This window comes from Ahaetulla prasina, chromosome 6 (genome assembly GCF_028640845.1).
Source record: "Ahaetulla prasina isolate Xishuangbanna chromosome 6, ASM2864084v1, whole genome shotgun sequence".
NCBI lineage: Eukaryota > Metazoa > Chordata > Lepidosauria > Squamata > Colubridae > Ahaetulla > Ahaetulla prasina.
In genome coordinates, this window is record NC_080544.1 from 30,707,527 (window position 1) to 30,731,504 (window position 23,978).

Below are 23,978 nucleotides of genomic sequence, written 5' to 3' on the forward strand. Positions count from 1 at the left end.
TTCCTAGAAAGGAAATAGAGCAGCTTTGATACTCACCAGAGCCAAGAGGTAAGCAGGTGACCTTGCACCTGCAGCGGAGTTAAGGAAGCATGGAAATGCATAGCCTTGAATCCTTTCTTAGTTTATGTTATCCTCTATTTGTGCAAGGACGTATATCTATGATTATACAGTATTCAACCCAAGTTTTTTTTTTCTAAACTTTTCATCTCAATGAAAGGATGGAGGCATTGTTTTAGAAATGAACAGCCAGGTTTCTGAGAAGGCTCTCTTGAGCTGCTCAGAAAGCACAACTGAAGTGAGATATTGCAATAATATGCTGATCTTTTTTTTGCATTGTACAGCTTTCCCTGAGCTTTAGATGTTGGCTTTTAATGCTAGTGGTTTTTTTCCTTTCTTCACAACTTTTTTGTTTTTTTAATTATTATTTGGGTTTATGGGTGAGGGTTCTGAGGTGGGGGACAAGATGGCGTCTGTGGCTGTGCTCTTGAACCCTTGCTTCTTTTTTTCATACATTATTTTATTTATTTATTATTTTATTTATTTTATTTTATTAAATTTTTATACCGCCCTTCTCCCGAAGGACTCAGGGCGGTGTACAGCCGAAGATAAAACACAAAATATATACAATTAAAACATTTAAAACATAGCAAATTACAAAAAGGCTGATAATTAACAATTTAGTTTTAAAATTTTAGAAATATTAATAAAACCCCGAATTAAAATTTAACACTATTATGCCAGTCCCACTTGAATAAATAGGTGTGTTTTTAGGTCACGACGGAAGGTCCGAAGATCAGGCACTTGACGTAAGCCAGGGGGAAGTTCGTTCCAGAGCGTCGATGCCCCCACAGAGAAGGCCCTACTCCTGGGGACCGCCAGCCGACACTGTTTGGCGGACGGCACCCTGAGGAGACCCTCTCTGTGAGAGCGTACGGGTCGGTGGGAAGCATAGGGTAACAGCAGGCGGTCTCGTAAGTACCCGGGTCCTAAGCCATGGAGCGCTTTGAAGGTGGTAACCAAAATCTTGAAGCACACCCGAAAAACCACAGGAAGCCAGTGCAGGCTACGGAGTAGTGGTGTTACGCGGGAGCCACGAGCGGCTCCCGTTACCACTCGCGCAGCCGCATTCTGGACTAACTGTAGCCTCCGGGTGCACCTCAAGGGCAGCCCCATGTAGAGAGCATTGCAGCAATCCAACCTAGATGTAACCAGAGCGTGAGTGACCGTGCATAAGGCATCCCGGTCAAGGAAGGGACGCAACTGGCGGACCAAGCGAACTTGGTAAAAGGCCCTCCTGGAGACGGCCGCCAGATGTTCATCAAAGGACAGCCGTCCATCCAGGAGGACGCCCAAGTTGCGAACCACCTCCTTTGGGGCCACTAACTCGCCCCCAACAGTCAGCCGCGGATGCAGCTGACTGTACTGGGGTGCCGGCATCCACAGCCACTCCGTCTTGGAGGGATTGAGCTTGAGTCTGTTTCTCTCCATCCAGACCCAATACATGTCTTGTTTGCAAATGATTTTTCGGTGATAGAAATACAACCTTTAAAAAGCAGGTGTTTTTTAATACTCAAGTAGCAAACATAACTGGGCAATGTAACATCATCTAGATCAGTGGTTCTCCATCTCAGCAACTTTAGATGAGTTAACTTCGGCACCCAGAATTCCCCAACTAGCATGTTGGCTGGGGAATTCTGGTCAGTTTATTTATTTAGCATATGGCATCTACAAATGTCATGCAATCACTGATAAATTAGATATGATAACTTCTGGGAGTTGAAGTCAACTCATCTTAGAAATTGTTGAGATTGAGAAACACTGTTCTAAGATCTTTGGTTCTATTTCCAGAATAGTAATAGTACTAAATAGTCAGTAACTCTGCTGAGTGAAATTAATGGGAAGTAAAACCCAGAACATCTGGAATACGCCTAGACTTGCAATAAAAGTTTTAAGCAAGGAAGTACATATAAATACACACAAACCTTGGAACACGCAATAAAGTTCTTTGATTAATACAGCAGAGTAGGAGATCACAATTCAGTCTGAAGGATAGGCCAGGCTTGGCAACTAATACAAGGGGGCATTTAGAGCCAATTTGAGATAACTTGTCCCTTTCAAACATTCGTTGCTCTGTCCTGGGCAATTCTGCAGCATCCAGCAAGCGAAGCCAATGGGGAAGCTGGCAGGTAATCGAGAGTCATGGTCATACGAAGTCCATATTAATTACGAAGCCCTGGCTTAACAATGGTAACCGGGCACTGCTGGGATTGCTGTCAGGGATGCTCGTGTGATGTCAAGCTTTCTGATCGTATCGCTTAGCAACAGAAATTCTGATCCCAATTACCGTAGTTAACCGAGACTTACCTGGAATGAAAGTAGCTCATTATCCCTTTTTGCAGAGCCTGGTGCTAGTTAGGGCCGAGTGGAAGTGCCTGGCACAAACTAACCCAGATGGCTTCTGTACCTAGGGGAGGATTAGAACTTGGTTCTCCGTTCTCATAGTCAAGCCCCTTTACTACACACCATACTGGTTCTCTTCAAGATTATCAACTTACTTAAATTGCTTTCAAAAGTCAAGCCACATTTAATGTTTGGTAGCTAGAGGGAACCAGCTATTTATATATTTGCCTGTGTTGTAAAACCATTTCAATTACCTTTGGCTGAATTCTTGATGAATGTAAGAGCTCTTCTTCACATCACTGAGATCAGACTCAAATTATCCTACTTTAGACACATTATGCAAAAGCCTAGCTCTCTGGAGAAGACTTTAATGTTGGGAAAAGTGAAAACAAGGAGAAGAGGAAAACGGGTAGCATGGTGAATGGATTCAGTTATAACAGTAATGAGTGCACCATTTAGAAACTTGAAGGACTAAGATTAGGGACAGATTGTCATGGATAAAATCTATTATATGTTCCCTAAGACATAGGGAACGTAACAAATAACATGGTCTAATGAAAGAATCACAAGAAGTAACCAGTAGGGTTTCTTTTTTAATGAGCTCAAATGCAACATGATGCATTTAATTGATAAGATTTGCCTGTGCATATTTATCCCTACCATACATTTTTTACTTCCATATTTTTTTTCTCTTTGCCTTAGGTTTTTATTTTTAAGAGAGGTGCAAAATAAGTTTAGAATTAAAATTGGGAAAGATCTCAGAATAGCTTTTTTTTTCCCTTGAAGACATTTCGCTTCTCATCAAGAAGCTTCTTCAGTTCAGTTCAGTTCAGTTCAGAACTAAAGAAGCTTCTTGCATGAGAAGCGAAACGTCTTCAAGGAAAAACAAAAAGTACAGTTGCCTCTTGAAAAAGTACTTTTGGGATAACCATGACTTGGATGACTGAAAATCTCCATAGACACCTCAGGATAACTTTTGACTACATAATTAAAATCTCCTTTCTAACTTGACAATATGCAAAAGGTGGGCAGAGACATTGTACAATCGTTCTCGATAGCATAATTATGAACTGAATAATTATACCATCTTTCCCTGAAAATAAGACCCTGTCTTATATTTTTTTGAACCCTGAAATAAGCGCTTGGCCTTATTACCATGCACTCAAAAGCCCGATTGGGCTTATTATCAGGGGATGTCTTATTTGGGGGGAAACAGGGTAGCATTTTAAATTATAGATATTTAAGCGAAATAATTGTTCCAAAATTCAGAGAAATCCTAACTCTAGCAAGCTGTAATGTCCTTCCAACAACCCTTTTTGCAAGGAAGTTGCAGAGCATTCAATTTGAACAAAAACTTTGTCCCTGTGGTAAAGAAACCCCTGCAACATTAATTCACATTTTGCCCTTATAAAAATGCCTGGTTATAGTTAATAATTCATTTAGCCAGAATTCCAATCTACCCAGATCCATGTTATTTACAATTGCTCCTATCTGGTGATGATTTTATTTCTCAGAATGTGACTAGATTTTTTTAAACTATTTATAAAATACTATTATTTTGTCCTAGAGAACATGCTGAGTTTTACAGATTGTAAAAAAGATTGATATTAAAAAGCTTGAAAGACACCCATTCTCCATCATTTATAGCATGATTTGAAAAGTTCTCCATAGTTTGCCAAGCTTTTTATCGCTTAAAATATTGTCACCGAAAGTTGACAATGTGTAGCAACATCTCTAAGAAAGCTACTTTGGTGTAGTAGTTAAGGCAAAGGGTTAAAAACTGGGAGACTGGGAGTTCTAGTTCCATCTTGTACATAACACCAGCTGGATGACCATTGCTCACTCTCTCAGGCACAGGAAGGAGGAGGCAAGGACAAATCACTTCCAAAATCTTGCCAAGAAAACTCCAAGGTCTTGTCCATACAGTTGTCAGAGTTAACAGTGCCTTGAAGGCACAGATGTGTCCACATACAGATACGTACCTTCTATGGTTCCTTCTCCATTTTTTCCATTGTTAAGTAGTCAATAATAATATATAATATATAGAGCTCCTTTTAATATGGATCAGATGTGTGCTTTTCTGAGCTTTGCTCTGGTTTTTTTTGCTTGTTGCATTTAACAAACTAAGGACACTGCTTCTTTAAAAGCCTTTTATTTTCCTTCACCGTTATTGTTTTACAATACAAATTTCACCTTTTTGAACACACAAAAACCCTACAGAAGATAATTCTGCTTCACGTAAAATACAGAATGAATATATATATATATTTATATAGATATAGATATATATATGCTTCTTCATTCTTAAAAAACTATTTTTTGTTCTGCACATTGGCAAGTATAGGATAGAATACTTCCCCCAAACAAAATATGTATGGCAGGATTTAAAATTTTAGAGTTACATGCAGTTTCTGCACAAACCTGTTTTTAAATAAATCAATTGTTTTTCAACAATATTTTCATTTAGGGATCAGACATTGTTTATATTTGAATTTATTTTTATTTGTTTATACTTTTTATTTGTTTATACTTTGAAAAATAAACTCATAATAAGGAAGTCATGGCTGTTTTCTTGCTATAGTTAAAAATCCATGTATGGAGTAGACAATAAAATAATTTAAATAGTATATTTCATTCTAACCTGCTCACAAAGTGTGAAGACATGATTATCATATTAGATTCCCCCCTCCCCCGCCCAATTCAGTCATCTGAATATTGCAAACAGATTTCCAGTTTAATTTAGATATAAAATTTGATAATGTGTACAATACGTATAATCTTGGTTTTTGTGGAATACTTTATTTTAAACAAAAGATTGTAAAGACTGCCTACTGACCATACTATCAAGACAAGAAAGGCACTAAGAACAGACAAATCTTTCTCCCAAGAAGCATTTTTTTTAAGTTTAACTCTTTTCTCTATCGTGTAAAAACCTTTTTAGAATTTATTTGAATGCATTATCTTTTGAAAAATAAAGTTAGGAAATACTTAGAAAATCACTTTACAACAGAATAATTTTTTTTGCACCGTTTGACACTGTCACTGCAGATTTACAAAATCAATGATTACCAAACCTTTCTGTGTCTATCATTTGTAGCTTCAGTGAAACAGATAGAAAGATTCCTGTATATTTATCCCAGTCAGGTATTTAGAAACCTTCATATAGACATTTGCTAGAAAATGGCTTACAGCCCAATCTTTGGGGCAAGAGATATGAAAATTATGTTTTCCCAAGAAAATAATATGCTTCATTCCCAGATTTGACTGGAAAGACCAGAACTTATGATATAAAAGCATTTTTTTTGTTATGTTGCTGCATCATATACAAAGAAACATGGTGATGAGCAATGCAAATCCATAATCTATTAACAAGAAATGTATACAGTGCATGATAAGTTACCGTAACTTTATTGTTGTCCATCGCAGATCCTTTGGAGAAAAAAAAGTTATCACAGTGCTTACCAGGTAAGAGATTAAAGTCAAGGTAAGGGTTAAAAGGTAGAATTAAGGGACCAGTTCAATTGCTATGGCGTCACATCTAGGGAAGTTCCAAGCACTTTTGGACAGTTCTCTCGCCATCTCCTTATTGTTATCTGTTATGTATCATTCACCAGTTTGCTGTATTTGGCTGACCGGCCCAGATGCAAAGCCTGCCAGGAAAAAGGCCAATGATAGGAACGTGGTACAATGCCTTGGACATTCTTTTCAAAGTACTGGAAGGGTCTGTACCACCACACCCGTGCAAGAAGATTAGTCTGAGAAGCTTCTTTTAGCACCTGGGGGGGGGGGAAAAACAATATTATAAATAAGCTATTTTGTTAACAGCACTCAGAATAATGAATTTATTCTTCAGGAAACCCATGAAACTTTCTAGTGAAATTCACACTGTGAATTTCACATCATCTGATCTGTGTTCTGACCTAAGCTTCCCAAGAGCATGAAGCAGACTCCTTGTCCCGACAAAAACCCCTGTTTATTAAGTTACTGTGAATTCCTCCCATTCACATCCAGCAAAGTCTTTCAAGGGAGAATTTACAGTCACAGACCTTATCTGGACTGGAGAGCTGCCAAGCTGATATCTTCAAAACTTGGCAAGAAGTCTCCGAGAGTCACAAACCAATTAAGCAAATTAATTGTCTTCTGCAAACTCCCCTCCCCTTTTGCTCCCCTTTATTCCCTATGGGAGGGGCCATCCACCGTCCATCTGTAGCTTTACTCCTGAGTCGACCCTTGTTCCTTAGCTGTTCCCTTCTCCTGGTGCATGCGCACACTGGGAACAGGCTCCAGCTGTTCATCTGCCTCACTGATGTCTGACTCCGAAGGCAGCTGATAACTGGCATATGGCCCTGGCCCCCTCTCTGCCTCTGACGCAGAGCCTTTGTCAGAGCCTTCCCCAGACTCCAGGACTGCCCCATGTTCCTCCCCAACCTCCTCACCGTCCAAATCTGCTGCCAGATCCGCTGGCGGACCACAACAATCTGGCCCTTCCAATAAGACCTACTGTTGTCCTTTTTTAAAATAGGATTTTTAGAAGAGGTGAAAAGAGACTGTGGCTGGGAGCTCCCTCCATAAACAATGGTGTTTCTTACTTTTATTCATTACTTCTAAACACCTCCCTCCCAAAAAAAAAAAAAAAAACAACCCACAATTTATACAAGGAACAAGAGGAAGCAGGTTATGGAAAGAGGTTAGTGGTAATATTCTAACAACTCTTATTTTAAAAATAGAATGGAATGGAATACACTAAAAAGGGTCTTGTTTACCCTTGCCTCCTAGTTTTTATGTTACATAGACAGAGGCTCTAAATAAGCTTGAGGAAGTTCAATTATCTTTAAGAACGTAACTTCATAAGTAACAGGGAGAACATCAATATTCATTCAGTGAGCACAGTTTTCAGAACATATTTCATCACTTGCGTCATGTTATTATGGGACTTAGTCTTATGACTAAATTCGAGATGATGATACTGGCATCAAAAGCTAACTTGTCAAATTATCTGTTACTTCAAACAAAGACTATTATTAAGCAATTTGATAGTCTTATGACACATATAACACTTACTTAAGATTTCTTTTTCCTATGAACAAAAACGAGTCTAATTATAAAATTCAAAGTTATAAAATAGAAGAGTTCACTGTGCGTGTTGTTTATTTAACAGCATAGCACTTTTCTACTTTAGGAACAATCTTTCCCCTTTCTTCCACAATTCTTACAGAAATGTATTTGTGGGTGACTCATGTGAGGTCTTCAGTCATCAGCTGGGTGATGGGTTAAAACTCGTGGCTTCCCAACTTGCTGAAATGGCTTATTCTTCCTTCCAGCTACCTTAGAATGACTGACGCATGAGAAAACAGTGATTTTTTACCCAATATCCAGCGGATCAATCCCCCAAATAATTTGGGAAGAGGGAATGGCCATAGGGGCTCCAATTTCTTCAAAAAAAGGTTTGTGCACAGTCCAGTATCATGGACTTATGCACTGCCCCAATTCCTGTCCATCCCTTTACAAATAATCCTTGCCTTAGAACCATGACTGAGCCCAAAATTTCTGTTGCTAGATAGTTGTTCAGTGAATTTTGTCCCACTCTACAACCTTTCTTGACACAGCTGTTAAGTGAATCACCGCAATTGTTAATTTATTAACATGGCTGTTAAGTGAATCTGGCTTCTCCATTGACTTTGGTGGTCAGAAGATTGCAAAGGGGGATTAAGGACTGCCGGACACTGCAACCATCCTAAATATGAGTCAATCGCTAAGCATCTGAATTTTGAGCACATGACCATGAGGATGCTGCAATGGTCATAAGTATGAAAAATTGTCATAAGTCACTCTTTTCGTGCCGTTGTAATTTTGAACTGTCACTAAATACAGTGTTGTAAGTCAAGGACTACCTGCATTTTAATCTTAACCTGAAAAACCCTAACACTTCAAGTAAGAGATTAAACTATACATGGGGTACTGTAGGAAGGAGGGATGCAGCCAGAAAATAAGCTTATGCTGAAATGATCATTATATTGGACTGGACTTGATCAAGCTAGACCCAGATAATAATACATTTTTACAGGGGAAAGAAAAGAAACTCACTTGTTGATTGGCCATGGTATGATACCACCAGAAAAGTCTTGTAGTGATGTAGTAAGCCACCACCACATCCACAGTGTAGTGATCATGAGCTAAAAGAATACAGAACATCCCGACTATGCTGAGAGCCCAGCAAATCCAATGATACCACCAGAATCGCCGAGGTGAATCTGAAAAGAAGGAAAAACACTGGGGCCTTAATTCATGAATTCTTTAAACGCGAAACATTTTCACGCACAGAAATCAAAGTGTTTGCTATTCTGAAAACAAGATCATGGGACGGGGTGACCCGTGGTGGCGCAGTGGTTAGAATGTAGTATTGCAGGCTAATGCTGCATTCTACTGCCAGGAGTTCGATCCTGACCAGCTCAAGGCTGACTCAGCCTTCCATCCTTCCGAGATCGGTAAAATGAAGACCCAGATTGTTGGGGGCCATATGCTGACTCTGTAAAACTGCTTGGAATGGGCTGTAAAGCACTATGAAGTGGTATGTAAGTGCTTATTGCAAGTGATATGCAGAAAAGCAAGGGAAATAACAGCAGTCTTCATATACTTGCCATCTGGAGCCATAAGTGCTCCATTGCGGGAGGTATTTTAAGCAAAAATTGGAGAACCATTAATTGGAGCTAGTATGAGATATCTGCCATATGCATAGGATTGGACTAAAAGGCTCATTCCAAGACATCTTCCAATCCTATGATTCTATGATTTCCACAACCTGAAACGATCCTAAATCCACTTTGATAAACATAGAGTGTTTTGGAGAAAACTGTCACCGTTCAAATGAGATCTCAACTGAAGATGTGCATTTTTAATGTCATTACAGTGTTATCTTGCTTTTTCATAATCCAAGTATTGGATTATAAATTCTCTATTTCCAAACCCACATATTTCCCCAACCAAGTTGAGAGGGCTGGTGTATGATTAACTTTAGCATACAAGTAACTTGTAAATTAGCACAATTTTGCATTTTATCCTAGAAGGGTAAAAGTCATATATATTTATTTTTTAAGTGAACAGGTTTCAGTCTAGTTGGCCAACAGGTAACCACATATTTTTTGGAAAGAAAAGACTAACTAATATATTTGTGCTGCCTTCTATTCTCTGGCATTTATTTTCTCGTATCGAGGACTATAGCTTCTAAGGCCTGCCATGCTGTATTACTGACAAAGGTTAAAAAGAATGGAGTATAAGTTTTGTCTAAAAAAACTTTTCCAAGAGTTAAACCTCCATAGCATTTGAAATTGAAGTTTGCAAAGTTTGGAACAGTATCAGGATCAAAGCAAGTGGACGAAATGGATTTTCTAAGGGTAAAAGAAAAGATTAATCTCTCATTCCTATTACCCCTTGAGAAATATTAAAATTCCCTCTTACTGGAATGTGATTACCAATTGATATAATTTTTGATGTAAAAAAATCGTAAGAATGAACTGAATGTTTTCAGTATTAAGGGTTCATTTATTATGGATACTATTTTATTACACCTAATAATAGATATTTAATTTATAAGCATTCCATTTTAAACGCAAGCATGGTTCATCCTGTAGAGTACTATCGTGACTGACATTTTAACAAGTCAGCTAGATACAGCAATAATTGGATAGCTAATTTATGTAGTTTAAATATAAATGTTCAATCTATAGCACAGCTTGATTTTTGTGGTTAAATTAATCTCATTTCTACACGTTCTGCCCCTGCATTTAATTTCTCTGTGCATATTCTAAAAATGACTGGATAGAATCAATAGAAAGCTTTGATCAGCAAAACAGGAATTGTGATTTTATTATTTTATTTATTCCTCCTGATCTTGACATTCTTTAGAATGTACTCCACAGAAGCCTTTCCAACCTTGGGGAGTAGATTTGGAGGGAGCATACAAGAAATAATTTTTCCTCTCCACATTCTGCTGATGGGAGGTTTTTATTGGTAAAGGAAGACCAGTGGATTCCATTAAGTGTCTTGTAAGAGGACAAGTAGTTTATAAGTGCCAGTTCTTGATTAAGTAGAACAGAAAACATTATAGGGTGTCCTCAGTTAACAGTGATAATTGAAACCAGCAATTACATCGCTAAGCAATGCAATAGTAAAGCATGATTTTATAGAATAGAATAAAACAGAATTTTTTATTGGCCAAGTGAGATTGGACACACAAGGAATTTGTCTTGGTGCATATGCTCTCAGTGTACATAAAAGAAAAGAAACGTTCATCAAGGTACAAACATTTACAACACAATTGATGGTCAATATATCAACTATGCCAACTTACAACAGCAGTTCTGGCAGTTCCAGTTGCTGTCATTAGGCAATATGTAGTCGCAAATGTCCCACGATCACATGATCACCATTTGCAACTTCCCACTGGCTTCTGCATTGACTTTGCTTGTTGGAAGCCAATTGGGAAGGTCATAAATGGAAATCACATTGCAATAGCACTTTGACTTATACACCACTTCACAGTGCTTTACAGCCCTCTCTAAGTGGTTTTCAGAGCCAGCATATTGCCCCCAACAATCTTGGTCCTCATTTTACTGACTTCGGAAGAATAGAAGGCTGAGTCACCCTTGAGCCAGTCAGGATTGAACTGCTGGCAATCGGCAGAATTAGCCTGCAAAACTGCACTCCAACCACTGCACCACCACAAAACTATGGGATGCAGTGATGTCATAACTGTAAACTAGTTGACAAGCACCTGGATCATGATCGTGTGAACTTGGGAACCATTATGGTGGCTGCTACTACAAGGAACAGTTCTTAAGTCCCCCTTATTCAGCATCATAACTTGGAATGGTTGCTGAACTAGTAATTGTTCAACAAGGATATTACTTGCATAACAGTAAGAAGTAAAATATTGTTGTGCTAATCCAGTTGCTTCAACATTATTCTAATTTCATTTTCTTCAGTTATAAGTTGGCTAACTTGATATGAAGCTTTGAAAATATCTTATTCGGGACTGTTTGCAATTATTGAAAATTAAGAAGTCCTGTAGGTCACTCCTACAAAACAAGTACTGTACAGTTAAAATCTTTGTCCAATTCATGCAACTGTTACTAGCTGTCATGAAGTTTAGTGAATACTGATAGAATATCCCAAAGGTGCTTTTTCAGGAGCCAACTGGACTTTCTTGTTTTTTCCTTTTGAAGACGTTTCACTTCTCATCCAAGAAGCTTCTTCAGCTCTGACAGGATAGTGAGGAATGGAAGGATTTAGCACCTTTAGGAGAATCATGACCTGGATGACTCAGAATCTCTACAGACTTTTACTGATAATAATAATAATAATAATAATAATAATAATATTTTAATTTTTATACCGCCCTACTCCTGAAGGACTCAGGGCAGTGAACAGGCAAAATAAAAACAACAATCAAATACATACAGTAGAATAAAATATTAATTAAAAAACTTATTTAAATTAGCCCAATCTAAAAGTACTTTTAAAATCCCCAAACCTAATTTAAAAATTTAAAACCCTAAAACAACTAAAATTCTATGCCAGTCCCGCATGGATAAATAAATAGGTCTTAAGCTCGTGGCGAAAGGTCCGAAGGTCCGGAAGTTGGCGAAGTCCAGGGGGAAGCTCGTTCCATAGGGTAGGACATTGCTTGGCTGACGGCACCCTAAAGAGTCCCTCTCTGTGAGAGTGCACGGGTCGGTGGGAGGCAAACGGTGGCAGTAGGCGGTCCCGTAAGTAACCCGGTCCTAAGCCATGGAGCGCTTTAAAGGTGGTAACCAACACCTTGAAGTGCACCCGGAAGACCACAGGCAGCCAGTGCAGTCTGCGCAGGATTGGTGTTATATGGGAGGTCCGACCAGCTCCCTCTATCACCCGCGCACCGATAAGAATCGGTGAAATGTAGCAAATATAATATAGAGCAATTACAAAACATTATTGCATCAATCTATACTGTATATTTTTAGATCATTGAAAAGTCAATATCCTTAACAAATCTTCTCTGAGTTGTTTTATTTTGGGGAGAGTTATATCCTAAAAGATACTTCTTTTAAAAACATATAATAAAGGTATAAAGCCATGATGGCGAACCTATGGCATGCCATATCAGTGAGCATGCGAGCTCAGCTCCCGAGCTGATTTTCGGGCCTTCTGGGCCCACCAGAAGTAGGGAAACAGGCTGTTTCCTGCCTCCAGAGGGCCTCAGTGTGTGTGTAAGGCCTATTTTTCTCTCTCACCTGGCTCCAAGGCCTTTCTAGGAGTCTGGGGAGGGCGAAAACAGCCTTCCTCACCCCCCTGGAAGTCCTCCAGAGGCCAAAAACGGCCCATTTGCCAACTTCGGGTCCCACCGGAAGTTGGCAAATGGGCCATTTTCGGCGTCCAGAAGACCTCTGGGGATGGGGAGGGCATTTTCGCCCTCCCCAGAATCCTAGAAAGGTTCTGGAACCAGGTGAGAGAGAAAAACGAGCCTTCCAGGCCATTGCATGCCAGGAGCAGAGGAAAATGGGGGGGGGGGTCGTGTGCGCATGCGGGGGGGCGAGGTGCATAGAATTATGGGTGTGGGAACACGCATGCATGACCTCCCCCCACCCCCACCCTCCTCACATGCGATGGCAAAAAGGTTAACCATCACTGGTATAAAGCTTTGTGAATGGCAGCACCTTGGCAGGGTGATCTCAATTAATCAAATAACATATTTATTTATTTATTTATTTAGTCACAACAATATATACAATCATCAACATAAAATAACTCATCATGAGAGAAAAGTATATATAAGTAAAAGTATAAATAAAAGTATGCATATAATATCATAATGAAGAACACAATAGGACAGGAACGGTAGGCACTTTTGTGCTCTTATGCACGCCCCTTATATATATTGTTCTATAGAATAATAGAAGTACTTACACTCTTTGATAAATAAGTATGTCAGAGTTAACATCACCGTATGGCCGCTGTATAGGTAGTCCCCACACATGTCATGTGATCCTGTGATTGACAGACCACCCCCAGCAAGCAGCTTCATGATCCTTCTCATGTGTGACTCCCAGTCGCCAAAAAGCTTCAGAAAGGAGGAAGGGATAAATCAACATGTTAGGTTCAAATGCTCCTAACTGTAAAACACTGCACTGCAAGTAATTAAATTTCCAGGCCACTGAATGAATTAAAGCAGCAGAGGGAATAAATAGCAATAAAGAATTTTGTTCCAACACAAAGGCTCATGGATTATAGCATAAGCTTGAGGGAGGTACATTCACTATACAAAAGCTTTTACAAGAATGTGTTTGCTAATCTTTTCCAGAACCACAAATTTCTTCACAGGTTTCAAAATTATAACACAGATACCCCTTATGAAAATTGCACTGGGAACTTTTCTTTACATAAACACAGACCTTCCAGGTTTTTTTTTCTAATCGTGTTTGTTTCATCAAAACAGAAAGTAGGAACCTAAAATCACTTTCATTGTTCAACATAAGTAGGTTAAAATATTAGAGAAGCAACTTGTTCAACACAATCATTTTCTTTCTTTCTCTACTATAATCAGTCAAATGACAACAAGAAGTCTGAATCATTGTTTAGGTGGGGTGAACTGGCCTATCTTTTTTTGCAGAAGGATGTTCATTAATGAGAAATGGTTGAAACGAATATTACTCTTTTTGGACAGAAATAAACAGATCCTCCAAGTATGGCAAATCCAATCTCACAAAGTTAGGGACAAGTTTAATAGATTCACTCCTCATTGGTATGTGTACTTTTTCTATATATTAGCATTGTATGAGATCAAGAAAAATACAGACTACAATGATCCAGAAAGAAAATATTGGTTTAAACCCAAACAAGTTCTATATAGGTATCTAAATTTTCAAGGTTAAAACGTCACTAACTCACTTATCTGTTTCCTTGAAAATTCTATACAACAATGCCATTTAGCTGACATCTCAAAGAAAAATGTGGATGAATTTGCTCATGTTTACAATATGTTTACAACAGCTATGAAACAACAGAGTTCCTAATATATTGCAATATTTTCTGGGAAGTTAGCAAGAAAAGTGCAATACATTTTAAGAACCCAAATACCATGTTTTTAAGAGAGCTGGCAAGAAAATAAACTTTAATTCCCCAAACTCATAAATGACAACTTAAACCTGCTAGTTATAAATATGGATTAAAGAAGAGAAACAGGATACTTTGCCATTCATTGTGTTTATAATACTGTAACATTACTGTTATCACATTAATAAAAGAAACTTATTCTATAACCACAAAGTTAGATAATTAATAGGAGCTCCTACTAGATAATTAATAGGAGCTCACTTCTGTTTTATGGACATGCCTTAAAATATTTCATAGCAGTTACAAAGTCAACAAATCAAACTAAAACAAATAAGTGGCATTAAATATTAAAAGTTATATTCTTTAAAATCTATTTTTCCGTAAAAATTGTGACTTCCAGAATTCAATTATTTTCATTCTTGTGGAGAAATCAGTTCTTATGTACACCATGTACCTCAGGAAATAGTCACAGTTCTTTTAAGGATTATATTAGAATAACTAAGATCAAGAATTAATGTCAGACCTCATGCAGGTATGGCTTAATTCAGAGCTGTTCAGACACTTGAGTTCTTGCACTGAAAATCTTCAAGAATCAACCATGGTATCCTTCCGGAATGGCTCTGGACTGGTTAGGAGTATGGATACAGTTTTGCATTGGTTTTCCTCCTTCCTTCATGACCAGTTCCAATTGGTGCTGGTACAGGAGAAAGGTCCACTCCTTGGCCTCATCTACATGGGATGTTTTAGGATTCTGGTCTCTCCTCTTTTCTATTTAACACCTACGTCACACTGCGGGGTTAGATATTCCACAGTATGGGGTATGGTGTCATCAGTATATAGTTTATCATCATTTAATGGATTTAGTTATCCATCTGCACCTCATGCTGGACAGGAGATGCCATTCAAGTGCTTACCCAGAGCTTGGAGACTATGAAAGACTCAAGTGGGGGGGGAACACCACCTTAGACTCAACTTGTCAGAGTTCCAAGTAATACATCCCATTCAATAAGAACTCCATGGCAGGCAATTTCCTCAAAGAACATTTTTATTGGGACGTATCAAATTGACATGTTCCTGGTGAAAGACCGGCTCTACATTCTCACCGGTTTTTCACCCAATTAAAAGTAAAACTTTGTCACTTCCCCCCAGTCTCTAGTCACATGGTCCAATCAGCGTACAGTCCAGTTGCTAGGTCACCTCAGTCTCCACCTTTTGAACACCTGAACCAACGTCCTTGATTCCCGGGGGAAAGAATTTTATTTAGGCTACAATACCCCAGCTATCTCTACACCCCCCTGCCTGGCCCCTTCGCTCCAGGCTGTATCAGCCCTGAAGCAAGGAGAATAGAAACACATGGCATCTGGCCCTCTCAATTCCTGGCAGACAGATGGTGAAGAAATGGAGGTAGTGACAGATTTTATTTTCCTGGGCTCCAAGATCACCGCAGATGGGGACTGCAGCCAAGAAATTAAAAGACCCTTGCTCCTGGGGAGGAAAGCTATGGCAAATCTAGATAGCATACTAAAAAGCAGAGACATTACCCTGCCAAAAAAAGTGCGTACAGTCAAGGCTATGGTTTTCCCAGTTGCAATGTATGGCTGTGAAGGTTGGACCATAAGAAAGGCTGAGCGCCAAAGAATTGAGGCCTTTGAACTCTGGTGCTGGAGAAGACTCCTGTGAGTCCCTTGGACTGTAAGGCGAACAAACAAGTCAGTTCTAGAGGAGATCAACCCTGACTGCTCTTTAGAAGGTCAGATCCTGAAGATGAAACTGAAATACTTTGGCCACCTAATGAGAAAGAAGGACTCACTGGAGAGCCTAATGCTGGGAAAGATTGAGGGCAAAAGAAGAATGGGACGACAGAGAACGAGGTGGCTGGATGGAGTCACTGAAGCAGTAGGCATGAGTTTAAATGGACTCCAGAGGATGGTAGAGGACAGGAAGGCCTGGAAGAAGGTTGTCCATGGGGTCGCGATGGGTCGGACACGACTTCGTAACTAACAACAATAACAAACCCTGGCAAGAAAGACTAACTTTGAGCCTCTGAATTTCTATGAGTTCTCCTCATCCTTGCCTCTTGAAGGGATAGCATTTCCCAAGACAAGTGTTTCGTACAATTTGGTGCTCAAGGGTCCTTGATGATGTTACTTAATTTGAGTAATGAAATGTCTGCAAGAAAAACCAAGCTCAGAGAGCAGGAAGGACTCCTCGTTTCAACAATGAATTACAAATATTCTCCTTTATTGGTAACTTGGTGAGCCTCCTGAGCTCCTGCTCAAATCCAGCCATGACTATGGCAGCCATTACACAGCTTTGGGTTGTCACCAATGGTGCCCCTTCCTGTACTGGGAGGCCTTGCTCATCATTGCTCAAATTTTAGTAAACTTAGTTACTGTAATGTACTTTGCATGGAGCTGCTGTTGAAGACCACTCAGAAGTTACAACTGACCCAGCATGCAGTGGCATTTGGCAGTTCTCAAAGGCTTCATCTTTTGATCATGTGACACTGCTTGTATGCCAACTACATTATCAGGTTAGACAGGATGGGCACATTCCAGGCCTCTTCCCTTAAATGTTGCTAAATATTACAGAATGTCTAAGAAGCATCTTTTCCATAATTGCTAGACTCTTTGGAACAGTTTATCCTGTGAGATTCAGAGGGCCCCATCCAATTAACCTTCTGGAGGGCTGTGAAACCTTGTCTAATTAAAATTTTTGTCTAAACAGAAAACACAATTATTAAATGGCTCTGCCTAGCTCTACATCTATGTATCCAAAGGAGGTATCCACCTGTCTTGTGCTTCCCCTAACCATCAATCATTTTTTCTGGATGATAAATTGTGGAACTATATTAAGGATGTTACCCTAAATCGATTGCAGTCATTTCTATCACACTACATTCAAATATGGTAATTGGAGTTTATAAATTCCTTCAAAATTCACATGCCATACTGCTCTGACCTTCCTAAGGAATGAGATAAATTCTTGACAGTCTTTCTTGCCTTTGAAGCTGAGTATTTCATGGGTGTATTTCAACGCGATAACCAAATGATTGCTTTTGAACAAAAAGCCATGACAGGATAACAGAAATATATAACTGAATCCTGCCAGTACCTGTTCATCTGGTTGAGCAACAGAAAATTAAGCAATAAGCAATACTGACTATCTGTGAAAAAAAATTCAGCCAATTTCCCTTGGTAAGAAATTCATTAGTCACTCTGAGCCAGCTCTCCCAGAATGTCTAAGGAAAAAAGGGGAAAATGCTGTTAGATAATGATAGCAAAACAAAAAAAAAAGTTACCTTTGGCGAACAGTTGAAATGCATGCCAGGTACTGGGAGTGTCGTTACATACATTGTAATACACCGGTATAAGTACAATGTACCAACTATACAAAGAAATCTTCTGCCAATAATAGACCTGAAGGGGGGGAAAAAAGGTAGAGAGAATTGTATATCATTTGAAGTGCTTCAAAATACTGTAAAAAGAGTGCTCTCCACAAGGCACTACTCCATTTAGGCTGAAAACTACTAAATCAAATGAAATATTCCAACTTCACAGAACCAGGAAAGATCCAAGAAGACTTTAGTGCAGGCAAAATCATAAGAAGATTCTGCAAACTGTTTCTACATTAAACCTGGTTCTTAGATTTCTTTTCTACATGACCAAAAAAACAGAATTATTGGAAATTTTCCCATAGAGCTGCAAAAACTACTGAATGCAGTGTGGGATGTAATCTGGAATAATATGGTATAGAGCAGGGGTGTCAAACTTGCATCGTCATGGCAATGTCACGTGATGTATTGTAACTTTTCCCCACCTTCACTAAACCGGGCGTGGGCGTGGCCAGGGCGTGATGCATCTGGCCCACAGGCCACAAGTTTGACACCCCTGGTGTAGAGGGCTGTATGCATATTTGCCATCTTCTCCAAACAAATAAACGTATTTATCCTCCATTCATGGGCTTTTAAGTTCACTGTGCAGATTTGCTCATTTTTTCCATGCAAATTAATGGTGGTGCATTTATTTTTAGGATAGCAAGAAGTTGAAAAAAACTGAGCTGAAAAAACAAATTACACTAAAAAAAAAGAGAGATTTTTCTTCCTAACTGTTTAGTCATTCTGCCTTTAGTTCTCATTTAGAGACCTTTTGCCATTTTTTAAAATTGACATCAAAAATGATTTTCTTAAAACTAAATATGTTTATTTAGTTTTAAATAAACTCACTATTGCTTTTATAAATATGTAATGCTTAGTTGTAAGGCCTCTTTCTAGTTCCTCTGGACTACTTAAAACTTCAGACATTCTTAACTATTACAAGACATAGAAGACATTTCCTCAGATTCTTTGACTTAATCTCAGTAAATACGCCATGTAAAGCTATTCTGAATTTTGTTAACAGCTTTAGAAGACAACATTCCAGTTTAAGAGGAAAGTATGGGTAACAAGTCCAACTAGTAGCAGTACCTAAAATGATCTTAGATGTTCTGAAGCAGCCCAATTAGGCTTAAAACATGCTTAGAACTTTGATGGTGACCACCCAAAAATACCAGGGCAGAAAGTTAAACTGGAAAGTTTTTTTAAAAATCTAAGAAGGAAACAACTAGAAACAACTTTCATGTTGTTATCAAAAAATAAAATTGGGGAGAGTTGAACTCAATTAGAGAGAGTTGAGTTTGGTTTGGTTTGGTTTGGTTTGGTTTGGTTTGGTTTGGTTTGGTTTGGTTTGGTTTGGTTTGGTTTGGTTTGGTTTGGTTTGGTTTAGCAAAATGTTTTCAATCAGATATAGTTTAACATGCTTGTATAGCACAATCATTGAAATCAATGGGGTTTCAGTTAATATCTATATAGTATGACAACATACAAAAACAGCCAATTGAATGTAGTTATGTATATTTATATTCACATATGTATAAAACAAATATCAAGTATAAATATCAAGCTGAACAGATTGTGAAAATTGATTTTGGGAAAGCTTTTTAGATGGTTTCCACTGAAAGGACAATGTACAATTCACCACTAATGCCATTTGCAAATTGTGCAAGACTCTAAAATGCTTGGCTCTAATATGTAGGGAAGCTGCTATCCAATCCTCCATTTAGTGTACAAAACTACTAATACAGTTTTCTTGGATCCAGACCATTATATGAAATATTAATGGATGATCTCCCTCAAAACACTGCCATATTTCAAAAGCAAGCACTCCAAAATGTTTTTCGAATTGGAGATTGCATAACAAATATTTGGCTTTTTCACAAATCACATAATGCAACTTTTATTATACAACATTATGTCAGAGTGAAGGCAGTAATCCAATGTTGTTCTCAATCATTTTGTCAAAATTTCTCTTTTAGAACCAGGAAAAATATTTTTCAGCATAAGACAAACTGAAGGAAATTGAAATTAATGGGATTAACAACTTTATGTTGCTTTCAATCTTTCTTCCATGGATCTGCTTGCCAGCTTAATTTTGGGTCTTTGAAATCTTCATTTTGGATCTTTGAAATCATGAACTCTATTAATTTATGGAGTTCACCTATTTATGGGTGAAACTCCAAATTTCAACATACTTGCTTTAGATGCTAAATACAACAAGATTGTGAAAGTCTTCGTCTGGATATAAACCAGTTTTGAGAACTATTTTACCCAACTTTTAAAAAGCCTTTTAACTGATGTAAAATCACCTGCCCTGTCCCATTCAGGTCCCATTTATCACTTATATGAAACTGCCAAATATCTCATATTTTATCACAACTGTCCTGAGAAAGCTTTCAATAGGAAAATAATCCCTATGTAACATTATGAAGGCTGGTCCTAAACTTATGATGAGGTCAAGAAATATTCTTGTATAATGACAATCTTCCCTCTCCTCTACTTTATATATCCTATCCTCACCCCACATCTCAGAAATGCCACACTACAAAAGTTTTCCCAAAACTCATGAATTGCAGGGAGTATACAAGAGTCATAATGCTTCTCTGTACAACACATTTTTCCATCAAGCAGGAGAATCTAATCGGATCTTCATTTTATTTTCTTCTTCACACACTTCACACACTTGAAGGTGCCGTTCCTCTCTCATCTTAGAGCAGGGGTGTCAAACTCACATTGTCACGTCGTCATGTGACATATCGGGACTTTTTTCCCCTTCACTAAATGGGGGGTGGGCATGGCCAGCACATGACGCATCCAGCCTGCGGGCCATGAGTTTAACACCCTTGTTTTACAGAATCCAAGATTTGCAGAAGTTACTTGCTAAATCTAACCCTCAGAAGGAGAATTGCATCCTTTAAAGCTAGATTCAATATTCTTCAATCTGCACTTCTTCAAAGCATGTGTAATAAAATGGTAAAGTAAACAGTAAACTTTACTATTTTAGTAGTAATAGTAAAGTCCTTGTAGCTGAACATATCGGCCCATGTGATGACAAGGAAGTTGAAACAATCTCACAAGTAATTATGCTGTCAATTTTACAGAGATATTAGGCAAATCTATATGTTGCCCCTAACATAAATTCTCAGGAAGTCCAGATGGATTTTATATGAACCTTCTCCTTTAGGATCTGAAACCATTCATTATGTGTGCAGTAGCTAAATTTTGGGTTGCTACAATAAAAGCAAGACAAAACTGATTAAAGACATACTCACTTTGGTTTTAAAACATTACTTTCCATTTGATACATCTTAACTTAATAAACTGTTAGAGGATATATAGTTTTAATTTTACACCTATTGATGTTTTCTTTTCATATTATCTTGATAACGAATATATCAACATAGTAATAGAGGAGTGAGTATTACATAAGTTATTTATTTTGCTAGTTGCTAATGTGGCATTGTATGTATTTCCTTCAGTCCATTTTTGTTCTTCTAAATTTTGCTGATATATTGATCAAATAAATATTACTGCATTGTTCACATTGTATTGTGTAAATAATTATTTTGCAGCATATTTTATTTAGTTGTTGCTCTAATTTTTACTCACAAGTTTCCTTCATGTATACTTTAATTTTTTGACCCACATTTACCATTAAGTAGAGTCCCTGACACAGAAAAACAATAATTTAAAACAAGCATCTATAACAATAAAATCAGGAGCAACTACTACTTACTTACTTGTATTTTAAAAGCAGCCATTGAACTAACCAAAGTCCTACAAGGATCAACCCATTAATTTCACAGATAGAAAAGGCCCATTGAACCCGGTTAAAGTAATCAAAGAAAGCATCTGGAAGGGGGGGCTCCTCCTCTTTGGGAGGCACTCGTTCGTGGACAAGTGAGATTGTCACCGTGGTCAGGAAGAAACAGCAGAGTGCATAAAGGAAAGCCAGAAACGTCTTCTCCCACTCCACAGGATACTGAGAACGTTCCAGATCCGGCATAGAGATTTTTATCATTTCTTTCCTGTAGCCATTCGGCACCCCGTTTGGTTTGGGGGCTTTGCTGAAGCCATTTTCACCGGTCGGGACTTCTGTGCTGATGCTGAGATGGCCGTTGGCATGCCCATTTTTGTGTGCCTCAATGTGATGTTCTATTTTCAAAGTCTCTATCATGTTTAAGAGCTGCTGCCCGCTGTCAGAAGTTACTCGCGACAAAGGGGGTTTCTCAAAATCGGCCTTGGTTAGATTGATCAAATCACGCCCAGATAAATGCTTCAGTGGTTCACAGTATTCGGGCACCGCATTCTCCAACAACCAATCTGCCACTTCCTTGCGTGACCAGAGCTCGACTTCTTTCATTTCTTCAGAATGCTTGCATGTAGTCTTCTCAATTACTTTTAAGGAGGACAACTGTCACTATTTTTGCAGAAGAGAAAATCCCTCTTTGGTTTGTTCATCCTGCTTAAGTCACAGCAGAAACCAGTTCTGCAGGCTGATGCGAAGCAGCCTCAAATTGCTTGAAAATGGGGTATCTTCCTTCTGCATCTGAAGTTGCCGTTTTCCTGGTAATTTAGGGAATGAAGAAAAAGATTAGGAGAGCAATTACGTTCTACTCAAAAATCCTCTGTTTAGACAATTTGTACTGGAACGTAACCAACTGCATTTTGCTTTTCTCTCTCTCTCTCTCTCTCTCTCTCTCTCTTTTTAATGCCAGCCCATTTATCGATCAGTGCTAATCAATAGCTTGATTCCATGCCATCTGAATCAGGGCCAATCCATGCATTTTACTACCTGATCTGATGGACAAGATAATACCCTCATTTTAATCTTATGTGATAAAGCAATCAGATTTTATTTTTATCCTGACGATCCTTCATTGCACTTATATTAGTGGGTGAGATAGGACAGGGCAAGCAAAACCTTACCATTATTCATATCCAGATCTGCTTAAAGTCTATCTCTGATGGAGTATGCTGTCTGGAATAGCTACCTCCCTGTTATTTCACTTAATTGCAGTCTTTCCAAGTGGTACCTTGACTTACAACCGTCCATTTAGTGACCATTCCAAGTTACAATGGCTCTGGGGGAAAAAAAGTAATTTACAATTGGCCTTGGCACTTATGGCCATTGCAACATCCCCACAATCATGTGATCAACATGTGAGCGCTTGGCAACTGGCATATATTTACAATGGATGCAGCATCCCAGGGTCACATGATCTTCATGTGCGATCTTCACAGCTGGTTTGTCAAAGTTAGTAGGAGAAGCCAGAGTCAGTTAATGAACATGTGAGTCCCTTCACTGACTTAAGGCAGCGATTCACTTAACAACCGTGGCAAAAAGGACACAAAATCAGCTTCAACTCACTTAACAACTGCCTTGCTTAGCAACTGAAATTCTGTGCAACTATGGTTGTAAGTTGAGGACTACTTAGACAGACAGCCGCGCATGAACTTTTAAGCAGGACAAGGGTGACTGGCACAGGGTGTCTCAGTAGAAATGTCCAGAAATGCCTTGTGTCCCTTTAATGAGACTCTTTTCTCCCCAACTACGTCTCCCTCCCTCCCTCCCTGATAGAAGGTACTGCCCAACATTTGGGGATTCAGTTTTCAATTCCTAAAACAAATATAGATGGTTATTTCCTAAAAATTATCCCAACACCATACCACCCAATGCATGGCACAAAACAAAGCCATACATATATAAAAAATATAAACATGTAAAACTTTATCGTTTATAATTAGTAACAATTCCAATCAGAATTATAAATAAAAATAACTAAGATGTTAGCATATCATTTAGCTCATTTTCCCCTCTGTTGTTCATATACCAAGCTAGTCTAATCGTTGTTATTTTATTTAGTCCAACAAGCCTTTTGGTCCACGAAAAAGATCAACTGTAGGTATGCAGTATTTATCAAGGACAATAAGAATGGCAAAGAACTTAAAAACAGATCAAAATTATCAAAATATTTTCTGCGCTAATCTTTTTGAAATATGGCGACAGTTGTAATTTTGCTGCCCCAACAACCGAGCCTGATACCATCTTGTTCTGGTTTCATTCAAATAATATCTAAACATAAAATGCAACATTAAAATTTCATGTCCAGAGGAA

General features: G+C 38.5%; 1 protein-coding gene across 4 annotated transcripts in view; it reads right to left on the bottom strand.

Moving 5' to 3' along the window:
* Nucleotides 1-4,536: 4,536 nt before the first annotated feature.
* Nucleotides 4,537-23,978, bottom strand: part of SGMS1 (sphingomyelin synthase 1) — a 97,527-nt gene continuing 78,085 nt past the window's right edge. For all 4 annotated transcript variants that reach the window (XM_058188135.1, XM_058188137.1, XM_058188136.1 and 1 more), the window contains 5 exons: nucleotides 21,601-22,426; nucleotides 17,789-17,906; nucleotides 13,342-13,495; nucleotides 8,485-8,651; nucleotides 4,537-6,176 (listed from right to left, as the gene is read on the bottom strand). In XM_058188135.1, coding sequence (XP_058044118.1) covers nucleotides 5,997-6,176; nucleotides 8,485-8,651; nucleotides 13,342-13,495; nucleotides 17,789-17,906; nucleotides 21,601-22,223 — 1,242 coding nt within the window. In that variant the 5' untranslated portion in view covers nucleotides 22,224-22,426 and the 3' untranslated portion in view covers nucleotides 4,537-5,996. The remainder of the gene's footprint in view (nucleotides 6,177-8,484; nucleotides 8,652-13,341; nucleotides 13,496-17,788; nucleotides 17,907-21,600; nucleotides 22,427-23,978) is intronic.